This window comes from Oncorhynchus mykiss, chromosome 5 (assembly GCF_013265735.2).
Source record: "Oncorhynchus mykiss isolate Arlee chromosome 5, USDA_OmykA_1.1, whole genome shotgun sequence".
NCBI lineage: Eukaryota > Metazoa > Chordata > Actinopteri > Salmoniformes > Salmonidae > Oncorhynchus > Oncorhynchus mykiss.
This window is the reverse complement of record NC_048569.1, coordinates 72349407-72362196: the sequence shown is the minus strand read 5'-3', so window position 1 is coordinate 72362196 and position 12790 is coordinate 72349407. Positions and strand designations below refer to the sequence as shown.

General features: G+C 39.8%; 1 protein-coding gene across 5 annotated transcripts in view; it reads left to right on the top strand.

The window, feature by feature from the left end:
* Positions 1 to 2325: 2325 nt before the first annotated feature.
* Positions 2326 to 12790, top strand: part of LOC110524508 (SUN domain-containing ossification factor) — an 84414-nt gene continuing 73949 nt past the window's right edge. For 2 of the 5 annotated variants that reach the window (XM_036978307.1, XM_036978306.1), the window contains exon 1: positions 2329 to 2712. In XM_036978307.1, the coding sequence (XP_036834202.1) occupies positions 2660 to 2712 (53 nt within the window). In that variant the 5' untranslated portion in view covers positions 2329 to 2659. Of the gene's footprint in view, positions 2713 to 12790 lie in introns of all 5 variants that reach the window. The other 3 variants (XM_036978308.1, XM_036978309.1, XM_036978305.1) reach the window with 3 other exon arrangements.

The window sequence follows — 12790 nt, the reverse complement described above, 5'->3', positions numbered from 1 at the left end:
CATGTCTACTTTGATGCTAATTACCATTTCAAATCAGAGAGTAAATAGGGCTGAATATATTGATAAAAGTAACTTTGCCGAGAGAGATTTACATGATTATCAGAACGTCACACAGGGGTAAGCATATACAAAACAGTCCTTATTTTAAGTCTTTCTAAAATTCCCTATGGGGAAAAATGAATGGTGGAAAAACGATTGGAACCATTTACCTGTTGACCGCTAGGTTTGATGGGTATTATGACATCCCACTGTGGGGCTCTATAGCCTACATGACGAGATAATTATAATTATTATTATTGGCAATTTAAAAGCAGATAATGTTTTGTCAAATGGCAGCCAAGCATAAAATATGTCATCAGAATAAGATCCTCGATATTTATTGGTATGGTGCAACAAGTTCATCACCTTGCACTTTTACCACCCTGTAAAATTCATCATAATTTATTTAATCTGTAGCCTAAACTGCATGCTTTCCCAACGAGTCGTAGTGGTAGGACCACACATGTCATCGCGTGACTCAAAATTCACTTGAATATGATGGTTATTATATCAATATGTGTGCATAAAAGCTTTTCCACTGACATGTCTCGCATTATTTGAACTTCCGGCGCCGACAGAGATGGCCGCCTCGCTTCGCGTTCCTAGGATTACAGATGCACAATCGAGAGCATCCTGGCGGGCTGTATCACCGCCTGGTACGGCAACTGCTCCGCCCTCAACCGTAAGGCTCTCCAGAGGGTGGTGAGGTCTGCACAACGCATCACCGGGGGCAAACTACCTGCCCTCCAGGACACCTACACCACCCGATGTCACAGGAAGGCCATAAAGATCATCAAGGACATCAACCACCCGAGCCACTGCCTGTTCACCCCGCTATCATCCAGAAGGCGAGGTCAGTACAGGTGCATCAAAGCTGGGACCGAGAGACTGAAAAACAGCTTCTATCTCAAGGCCATCAGACTGTTAAACAGCCACCACTAACATTGAGTGGCTGCTGCCAACACACTGACACTGACTCAACTCCAGCCACTTTAATAATGGGAATTGATGGGAAATGATGTAAATATATCACTAGCCACTTTAAACAATGCTACCTTATATAATGTTACTTACCCTACATTATTCATCTCATATGCATACGTATATACTGTACTCTATATCATCGACTGTATCCTTATGTAATACATGTATCACTAGCCACTTTAACTATGCCACTTTGTTTACATACTCATCTCATATGTATATACTGTACTCGATACCATCTACTGTATCTTGCCTATGCTGCTCTGCACCATCACTCATTCATATATCCTTATGTACATATTCTTTATCCCCTTACACTGTGTACAAGACAGTAGTTTTGGAATTGTTAGTTAGATTACTTGTTGGTTATTACTGCATTGTCGGAACTAGAAGCACAAGCATTTCGCTACACTCGCATTAACATCTGCTAACCATGTGTATGTGACAAATAAAATTTGATTTGATTTGATTTATTAATTTAGTGACACAAAAAACATCACACCTTATTTTGTTTTGTCGACATGTGGACAGGAAAATGTAGGCCTATCACGATTTTTTAAATCTGATATGTAATGTATGACGCGTTCACATACTAGTCGGAACTAGAAAACTCCGTAATTTTTTTTATTAATAACAAATCAAAACATAAAACACATGAGGGAACACAAGCATACATAGATTACAAACAATAGACAATCGAGCTAGGGGGTACAATATCACATTACAATTACACAAGGACCTTAAGGGACATGCATATACTTACAATTCTAACAGCTTTTTTGTTAGTAGAGCATTTAACCGTCTTAAAGTACAGTTCGATTTATTTTTATAGGGTACAAAAATGTGGTTTTCTGTTTGTAAATTTACATTTGTATATATGAAATTTGGCCAAAAGAATAGTGAAATTAATTACATAAAAATGATTCCGCTTATTTATATTGTATGTAAAGAATCCAAACAGTACATCTCTCCACAATAGTGTAAAATCTTCATAAATGTGTTCAATTATAAACCTACTGATGTCTTGCCACTAGAAAACTCCGTAATGTCTGACATGGTATCTGGTTGTAGTTATACATGTACTGTGTTCAACGAATCAGCTATTTCCAAGTTTCCTAGTCCGACTACCATTTGAACACGGCATTACTCGCGTTTAAAAAAAGTTGGATGGAAACGTTGGTGTCATCCAAAAATTGGTTGTTAGTGGGTTGATTGTAGTCTAATCGGGTGGACTATTTCAGGTTTGGATATTTTGCTTATCGTAATGGACACGCGTTCCATGTCAGAACTTCCAACTCAGCTCAAGCAGAGGAAATGGCCCTTAGACGTCACTACTTCTTGGTCGCTACCTGATCCTATTGGTGTACCGCAGTACTGCCCTAATGCTATTGGCCGAGAGGAGAACCTCAGGAAAGCTTAGCAAAATCGAGCAGGGTAACAGAGCAACAGAAGACAGCGAGGGGCGGCGAGGGAATGACTGAATGAAAATTCGCCTAGCTACATCGACTGTAGTTTTAGGAAAGTGCCACCCTCCCTTAAATATTTCCTATTGTATAATCAACAAACGTAATATTTAAAACATATCTTGCTAGTAAAATCCTAAAATAGCGAGGATGTTGGTCCCCGCTGGAAGATAATGAAGCGGTTGCGCGTTTTGTTCGTGTGCCTCATTGTAGCTGTCCTTTGCTGGTAAGCCCTTCTTAAATGCTTTTCATTGTGGTAGTAAAGCTAGCTTTAGACTGTCACGTTACGACGAACAAATTACAGAACTCGAAAGCAGCATTGGAAGCTGTTATACTGATTATGACCTTGTCCTTTCTTGGTGAGGGATGCTTTTTTTGTCCCTCGAGACATTTTAAGGTAACACATATGTTGGCTAGCTCACATCGTCAAGGGGGTGTGACTGGCTAGCTAACGGTAACACAAACAGGTGACGGTGGAAAGCGCCGTGTTGTTGAAAATCATTGTTGCTTAAAAATAACACTGACAGATGTTTCTAACTCGATATATATTATTCAACCTCTCACATGTTAAGCGAAGATAGCTGATGGTCTACCCTACTGGCTAACTAGCAAATCTGTTTTCTCAACGGTCGTCCATGGCTTGTCGGGCACCGATAATACACGTTTCTTCTAGTTGGTTTGACTAACAGTTACTGAACATTATGCTTTCCTTCTAATTAGATATACCAGCTAGTTATATTAGAAGGTGGACATGTACTAGTATTTACTATTTTTCATAAGTGGTCCTGGTGCAGTACTTGACTAACGTCTATAAATCAGCTATCTAGCTGTAAAACTTTCTAGCCAGTTGCTTGTCTTGAGTTCTTACCAATGCACAGAGGTAACACTGACAGGTGGTGGATTATCACTGGTCGTGGTCCAGCATTGGTTAACCACTTCTAAGAGTCACTGACGCAGCAGCTAACAATACCCAGGACTGGTTACAGGTGATTAGATGGTCAGTAGCAAGCCAAGTTTCTCAAGATGGGTAGCTACAGATTGGATGCCAAATAATGTGATATAACCAAAGATTTTTGGTGTTCGTTACTGGGCATTACAGAAAACTCTTATACAAACAGCCGCCATAGATTTTAACTAACCTGTTCTTGGCGACGCTTTCTTCATTCTCGTTTCGGGGGAAAATTGTATCTCAAATGTCAGTTTACAGTTGCAGGTGGTTCTATGAAAACCAGTGAAAAGAAAGCTATTACATTCTTGTTTTGCCACACATCTAGCATTTCACAGTGTCTTTGCAGGAACCATTCGTTTGTATGTGGCCATGTGTAGAAATAGATGATAGCACGTCACAGTGCGACCAAAACAAAGACCTACACACATGCGTGGCATGTTTCACTGGATACAAAACATTACATTTCTTTCTGAATTATCTATAGTTGTTGTAAACCCACATGCAACTGGAAACTGACATTTGAGATACAATTTTCACTGACTCGAGAACGAAGAAACTATTGCCAAGAACAGGTTAGTTTAAAAATCTATGGCAGTGGTTTGTATGGGGCTTTCCTGTAATGGACACCAACATTTTAGTTCTATCACATTATCTGGTGTGCAATCTGTAGCTACCAGATAGGCTGAGTGAGTAGCATTAGACAACTAGCTAGGGTGGTCACAATACCAGTATCGCAATACCTGATTTCCCATGGCAAAAAGGAAAATGCAAAGCACACTTAAACTCTTTGGTCCTTTAAAAAACATACTGTATGTACAATATTGTGTGCTAGAGCTTGAAAAATAAACATGTGATTCTGGGTGACATCATAAGGCTGCATGTTTCCAACATTGGGACTGTTTTCCCTCAGGAAATTAAGTCTGTTTATTTTTTTGTTTCATTTCCACGATATCACTGAGTATCATCATACTGGTGTCGTGATAACCCTAACTATACAGCTTGAAAGAGACTACAGCGGCCTCCTGGGTGGCACAGTGAAACTGTATCACAGTGCTAGCTGTGCCACCAGAGATTCTGGGTCTGAGCCTCACTGAGAATCTATACTGTGCACATTTTTAGCAGTCCAGCAGTATATTTCTTTACACTATAGAAAGGTCCATTCTGGTTTTCTATAATGTAAATATGTGACTGCAGTATGCCTCCTATCAGTAAAGTGTTGATTTGAGTATTAGTGCTGTGAGATTGATTGCATGTAGTTAAATAAATGGCTTTACTGTTCTCAAACATGCCTTTGAATTGTAAACAGACAGACGTGATGTATGTAGGGCTGTGGCGGTCCCAAAATTTCATCAGCTAGTGATTGTCAAGCAAATAACTGTCGGTCTCATGGTAATTGACCCTTAATTAGGGAACACATTTAGCATCTCCTGGCCTACAAGCCAATTTTAAAAAGTCTAATGAATCCATGTAATATACAGTTGAAGATGGAAGTTTACATACACTTTAGCCAAATACATTTTAACTACATTTTTCATAATTCCTGACATTTAATCCTAGTAAGAATTTCCTGTTTTAGGTCAGTTAGGATCACCACTTTATTTTAAGAATGTGACATGTCAGAATAATAGTACCGTGATTTATTTCAGCTTCTATTTATTTCATCACATTTGCAGTGGGTCAGAAGTTTACATACACTCAATTATTATTTGGTAGCACTGCCTTTATTAAATTGTTTAACTTGGGTCAAATGGTTCAGGTAGCCTTCCACAAGCTTCTCACAATAAGTTGGGTGAATTTTGTCCCTTTCCTCCTGACAGAGCTCCTGACAGAGCTGGTGTAACATTCAGGTTTGTAGGCCTCTTTACTCACACATGCTTTTTCAGTTCTGCCCACACATGCTCTATGGGATTGAGGTCAAGGCTTTGATGGCCACTCCAATACCTTGACTTTGTTGTCCTTAAGCCATTTTTCCACAACTTTGGAAGTATGCTTGGGGTCATTGTCCATTTGGAAGACCCATTTGCGACCAAGCTTTAACTTCCTGACGGATTGACTTTGTTGCTTCAATATAGCCAAATAATTTTTATTCTTTCATGATGCCATCTATTTTGTGAAGTGCACCAGGCCCTCCTGCAGTAAAGCACCCCCACTACATGATGCTGCCACCCCCATGCTTCATGGTTGGGATGGTGTTTTTCAGCTTGCAAGCCTCCCCCTTTTTCCTCCAAACATAACGATGGTCATTATGGCAAAACAGTTATATTTTTGTTTCATCAGACCAGAGGACATTTCTCTAAAAAGTACGATCTTTGTCCCCATGTGCAGTTGCAAACCATAGTCATAGCCGTAGGTTTATGGCAGGTTTGGAGCTGAGCAGTCTTTCAGATTATATCGCTACAGGACTCGTTTTACTGTGGATATAGATACTTTTGTACATGTTTCCTCCAGTATCTTCACAAGGTCCTTTGCTGCTGTTCTGGGATTGATTTGCACTTTTCGCACCAAAGTATGTTAATCTCCAGGAGACAGAACACGTCTCCTTCCTGAGCGGCACAACGGCTGCGTGGTCCCATGGTGTTTATACGATTGTTTGTACAGATGAATGTGGTACCTTCAGGCATTTGGAAATTGCTCCCATGGATGAACCAGACTTGTAGAGGTCCACCATTTTTTTTTCTGAGTTCTTGGCTGATTTCTTTTGATTTTACCATGTCGTCAAGCAAAGAGGCACTGAGTTTGAAGATAGGCCTTGAAATACATCCACAGGTTCACTTCCAATTGACTCAAATGATGTCAATTAGCCTATCAGAAGCTTCTAAAGCCATGACATACTTTTCTGGACTTTTCCAAGCTGTTTGAAGGCACAGTCAACTTAGTGCATGTAAACTTCTTACCCACTGGAATTGTGATACAGTGAATTATAAGTGAAATAATCGGTCTGTAATCAATTGTTGGAAAAATTGTGTCATGCACAAAGTAGATGGCCTAACTGACTTGCTAAAACTGTAGTTTGTTAACCTCTCTGGGATCGTTCGGGACGCTAGCGTCCCACCTCGCCAACAGCCAGTGAAATTGCAGGGCGCCAAATTCAAAACAACCGAAATCCCATAAATAAAATTCCTCAAACATACAAGTATTTTACACCATTTTAAAGATCCACTTCTCATTAATCCAACCACAGTGTCCGATTTCAAAAAGGCTTTTCGGCGAAAGCAGAACATATCATTATGTTAGGTCAGCAACTAGTCACAGAAAGCATTCAGCCATTTTCCAACCAAAGAGAGGTGTCACAAAAAGCAGAAATATATAGATAAAATTCATCACTAACCTTTGACGATCTTCATCAGATGACACCCAGGACCCAATGTTACGCAATAGATGGATGTTTTGTTCGATCAACTTCATATTTGTATCCAAAAACCTCAGTTTACATTGGCGCCATGTTCAGAAATGCCTCCAAAACATCCAGAAAAATTGCAGAGAGCCACATCAAATAACATAAATACTCATCATAAACTTTGATGAAAGATAAACTTGTTGTTAATGCAACCGCTGTGTCAAATTTCCAAAAAACCTTTACGGCAAAATCACAATATTCAATAATCTGAGAACAGCGTTCAGCCACAAAAGCAAGCCATACAGTTACCCGCCAAATTGTGGAGTCAACAAAAGTCATAAATAGCATTATAAATCCTCACTTACCTTGCTGATCTTTGTCGGAATGCACTCCCAGGACTCCCACTTCCACAAGAAATGTTTGTTTTGTTCGATTACGTCCATATTTATGTCCAAATACCTACGTTCGCGTTTAGTTCACTATTCCAAAGGCGCGAGTGCAAAATCCAGACAAAGTCGAGTTCCATTACAGTTTGTAGAAACATGTCAAATGATGTTTACAATCAATCCTTAGGGTGCTTTTATAATAAATCTTCAATAATATTCCAACCCGACATTAGCGTATTCATTACAGAGGAAAAAGAAGGAATGGCGCGCCCGCGTGACCTCGCAGTAAACAACTGATTGGCCACAGCCAAGTCCACTTGTTGATACAGCTCTTATTCGACACCCTTCCAAAATAGAAGCCTCAAACAACTTTCTAAAGACTGTTGACATCTGCTGGAAGCCTTGGGAAGTGCAATCTGGCCCCATAGACACAGCACATTGGATAGGCAATCACTTAAATGAAACTACGAACCTCAGATTTCCCACTTCCTGGTTGGATTTGTCTCAGGTTTTCGCCTGTCATATGAGTTCTGTTATACTCACAGACATCATTCAAACAGTTTTAGAAACTTGAGTGTTTTCTATCCAATACTGCTAATAATATGCATATATTAGCTTCTGGGACAGAGTAGCAGGCAGTTTACTCTGGGCACCTTATTCATACAAGCTACTCAATACTGCCCCCTTGTCACCAAGATGTTAACAAGACATTTGTGGAGTGGTTGAAAAACGAGTTAATGACTCCAGCCTAAGTGTATGTAATCTTCTGACTTCAACTGTAGCCTACACCTTCACAATAAATCCATGATTTATTTTAGACAGGTCTAAACCAGCATGATATGAAGAAAATGTGGTCTATTTCAGAAGAAAAGAATAGCATACTTTGAGTTCTTATTTGTCTATGCCAAATGGCTGTGGGCTACACTAGTTCATTTAGCAGACAAGATTTGCTTATAATTCCATGGCATTATTTTATAGTATGAAGAAAACAATTGAACAAAGCTGAATGAAATATAAATATTTTCTCAGATCGATTTGTGTCAGTCGGTGTGCACATGCGGCTGCACATGCGGCTGTTAACAAGAAATAGGTACTCCGATATGTTTAATTTAAAGCTTAACTTGAGTTGTTCTACAAACGTATAAAAAAACTATTTAAAAAACGGCATTACATTACCATGACTTGAATGATATGTTTACATTTTTACTAAATATTCCAAACATAGTCTGGGACAGTTGTGGGATGCGATGGATCCCAAATTAATATAACCACAAGCATCAAAACCCTGATTTAAGCAATGATCCTGACGCAACAGGTGAGAACGTTTAGCTTAAAATACTGATAAACTATTAGGCTATTTCTTCAGATTGTAAGCGCAGCAATGTGCACATGGTTGTCTGTTATAAGTGTGAATGTTCCATTAGCGGAAAACACCACTATCAAATATGTATGTAATGCTTTTATTATAAAGGTGCATTTTTATTGTGAACTAGCAACTTACCTTTGCTCCTTGCTGCACTCGCGTAACAGGTGGTCAGCCTGCCACGCAGTTTCCTCGTGGAATGCAATGTAATCGGCCATAATCGGTTTACCCGATTTACCGATTGTTATGAAAACTTGAAATCGGCCCTAATTAATCGGCCAAGCCAATTTAATCGGTCGACCTCTAGTATATACTCCTGTTCTTGTAGAGTTGAACTTCTACTGTTTTATTTTGGAAATTACAGCCCACACTATTGCTAGAGAGCTGGCTGCCTTTACACTGTACTGTCTCAGAAGATTGACTTAGTCTTTCCATCTCTACCTGTCTCCATACCAGCTCAAGCACCTATTGGTAAGAAGAATTTAATAATTTGTATGAAATCATGTGCCATTCCTTTGTCCCATGTATTGTCGTGAGCCTTTCAAGCTTGAGCTGATTAGTTTTAGGCCGTTGAGTTTTAACTGCTGATGTTTTATTCATCATGACATAGCTGACACAGTTTGTTCATTAATAAATAAAACACAGAAATCTGCTGAGTTTTCAGCCAAGCGTGATGACTTCTGAGAAGCCTTGCCAATGGCAAACTGAGATTATATAGCTTTAAATGTAATTTATTAAGTTCTGTACCATTAGTTAGGTTCCTAGATTGAATTTAGTAATAAACTAATTGGTTAGTTAAGCTAGTTTCTTATTCTGTTATCCTGATTCCCACCTAACTCGTGTTTTGAGCCTGTGGTCTATTTTGGTACACAGTTCTGGTCTCTCACATTACAGTGCATTTTAAGACCCCTGAGTATCCTAATCATGTTATGGAAAAATAATTATTAAATGAGGGGGTATATTAGAATTTTATGGATTTTAATCATCTTTCCAGGTGAGTTTGATGCAAATATTCACGACCATCTCCCTCCCATACAGTAGGTCATATCCATTAGGCATTATTCATTAGGCATACACAACCTGACTCATTTACTTACATTCATCTGAATTTCTTCATTTGTTAGTGATTATGGTGTGTTCTGGTAAAGCCTGGGGAGTTTTGAGTTTGTGTGAAATAGGATGTGAGAGTGATAGAGGATATGTTTTTGTTATATTTGGCTTTACTCTTTCTGTTCTACCATGTCCTACCCAATCCTCTCTGTACTGAATGTCTGTGGCGAGGAGGAGCAGGCATGTCGTTACCAATGTCAGTCAGCCCAGAGGGAAGTGAAGGGGTTAACTGTTTCCAGCCCTCTGCACTGGCCTCCCTGCCTGAACACAGAGACAAGAAGGGAGAGAGCAACATAAAGGCAGCAGTAGGCCTAATGCAGTGTGCACCAACCTTTTCTGAGTCAAGATCACGTTCTAAGTCAAAATGCAAGCCGAGATCTACCTCTACGATGTTTTTTGTTGCATGACTTAAACATACGTCTATGCAACATTTAACATGTACTGAAAACAGTACTGTAGCAATGAGGTTTGTGCAGTATCCTATATGTCCAATACGTTATCACTGCATATTGCAGGGCTAGACATTAACGCTTGCCCTGGACAAGTGGGGGAAAAAATATAATTGTTAGACAAGAATATAGATATGTTATCCAAATGGACTACATTTTTTTAATAATCATGAAAAAATCACAATCAAACAATTAGGCTACTCAGATCAGAATTGGATCAGTGTCCTGCAGATTAAATGTGTTTCACATTTTCCTCCCAATCTCTGCAGAGCGCATCAGAGTATAGTATTGTAGGCCTGCATTGACTGGCATGAGAGAGGTCTTTCAATTATGCAGCGAGCCTACAGTAACTGTGTGTGCACATTTGTTGATATTCATTGCTAGTTAGTGAGTTATTTGCCCATTTATAATTTTTGGTCACCAATGAAAGTCCTGGAAAAGTAATGTTGTGTGAATCACATACCACATTGTAAAAAATTAGCTGCTCTATAGGACCTTGTTAAGCTGACTGGTTTGTTTGAGCAGGGTTGGACACCCAGTATCTCTCCAGATGGAGGGTTAAAGGACCATGTGTTTTATACAGTAGCCCATCAGTGCAGTATTTTACTTTGGGGTGGGGTTAACTGCCTGGCTCAAGACCACAACGGCAGGAGATACTGTATAATACATGGGGTCAGAGACCAGCAGCCTTCCATTGCCAAAACCAGTAAGTTGTTACTTCATTCTTTTTTGGGGAGGGGATGGGGCTTTCAGACAAGTGAAACATCAGTCCTACTCGTCCAAAAGTGGCTTAGAAAGTATACTCAAGCCCTGTATTGCCTTTGCTTGAATTGCCCAACAAATGCATTGTTATTCAGACCATTTCATATACAGTGGGGCAAGAAAGTATTTAGTCAGCCACCAATTGTGCAAGTTCTCCCACTTAAAAAGATGAGAGGCCTGTAATTTTCATCATAGGTACACTTCAACTATGACAGACAAAATGAGAGAAAAAAAAATCCAGAAAATTATATTGTAGGATTTTAAATGAATTTATTTGCAAATTATGGTGGAAAATAAGTATTTGGTCACCTACAAACAAGCAGGATTTCTGGCTCTCACAGACCTGTAACTTCTTCTTTAAGAGGCAGACTGGGCGCTGCTCTGGTCGTACATCCTGTTTTCTGCACATGGGCCCTCTGCTCAAGATAGGACTATAAGAAGGGAGATCATTATTTGCAGTATATTGTGATCCCCGCATGCACACTACATGTGTTTTGTTGTTTGAATTTCTCTTATTGAGACATACACTAGTAATACCAGGAGAAGAATACTCTTCCAAGGCAGTTTGGGTTCCCAGTTTGGTGGGTGCCTGCTTTCACTATCCCATAGCAAACCTAATGACACACATTCTTGCTGGCATGATTACTAATGCAAACCCTTTAGCGTGCGGCTATTGGCTTCTCACCCCTCTGTGCCGATTCTCACACCTCTGGCATGGAAAGAACAGGCAGCACAGCAGATGGGGGAAGAATCCAAAGGCCAGAACGTTTTTACCATAGCAGGGAGTTTGTAGGAGTTGTGCTTACCTCAAGTGGGTTTGTGTTGGAGCTAGGGGGCCTGGTAATGGTGAAGTGTGTTTCTATATGTGAAAGCCTGTCTCCCGTGGGGATTCTCGTCACATTTCACCTAACAAACCAGTAAGGCCCCACCATCAAGTCGCCCTGGAAATGCTTCCTGGAGCTGTGAGTCAGCTCATTCACCCTCCATCTTATTGACTTTGCATTGTTACTCACACACTGTGCTGTTTTACATTACTACTAATGCTTCTATGGCTATGTTTTCATGAATGGTAAATCAAGACCTGAAATGGCTGCATGGACTTGTTATTGATATACTTCAACTTTCATTAGATTTTTTTTTAAACTTAAGTTTATTTTGTAAATATTTTCTTAACTCTATTTCTTGAACTGCCTTGTTGGTTAAGTGCTTGTAAGTAAGCATTTCACGGTAAGGTCTACCACCTGTTGTATTCAACCCATGTGAAAATGTGATTTGATTTGAATACCATAGCACCCTCTTGATTTGCCCCATTTTCTCTACATTGTATGGCAGTGAGTGAACACCCTGCAGTCTATTCTTGGCTTATTCTTTTTTTCTTCTTTCTATTCTGTTCTTTCACTTTAGATTCCTACACATTGTGATACATCTCATTTGGGCAGACGCAGTGAACCGTGTGTGAGGGAGAGAATCTCGTTCTCATCAATCTTTCAGATGATCATGTAGACTATCATCACTAATAAGATAATGAATGACCAGTTCAACCTTTGTGGTTCCAGGTGGGAACCTGGGGTCTTAATAAAAAATAACCTCCAGCTCAATTGATTGGAACATGTGGTAGGCTTATGCAAGTTGCAACCTTGGTTGTGGATGTGATTTCCGCACTGGCCACACAAACACAACTGAACCTCACACATTTGCTGGATAAAACCTAAAATGACCCTTCAGGCAAAGTTGTGATGTTGACAGTAACGGTATGACAACACCGGTATATCCCAGGCCGGCTCAGCCAACCAGTTTAATTTCTTATCTATGGGCTGAGCTCTGCTGTGCTGTATGGCTGTTTCCATCCTCGTGGCCGCCTCCTATATCAGGTTTACCCTCTATGCCCTTTGGTGTTGGAACACCTGCCTTATCGTATCTATATGGTGGCGTTTTCAGTCAATACTTC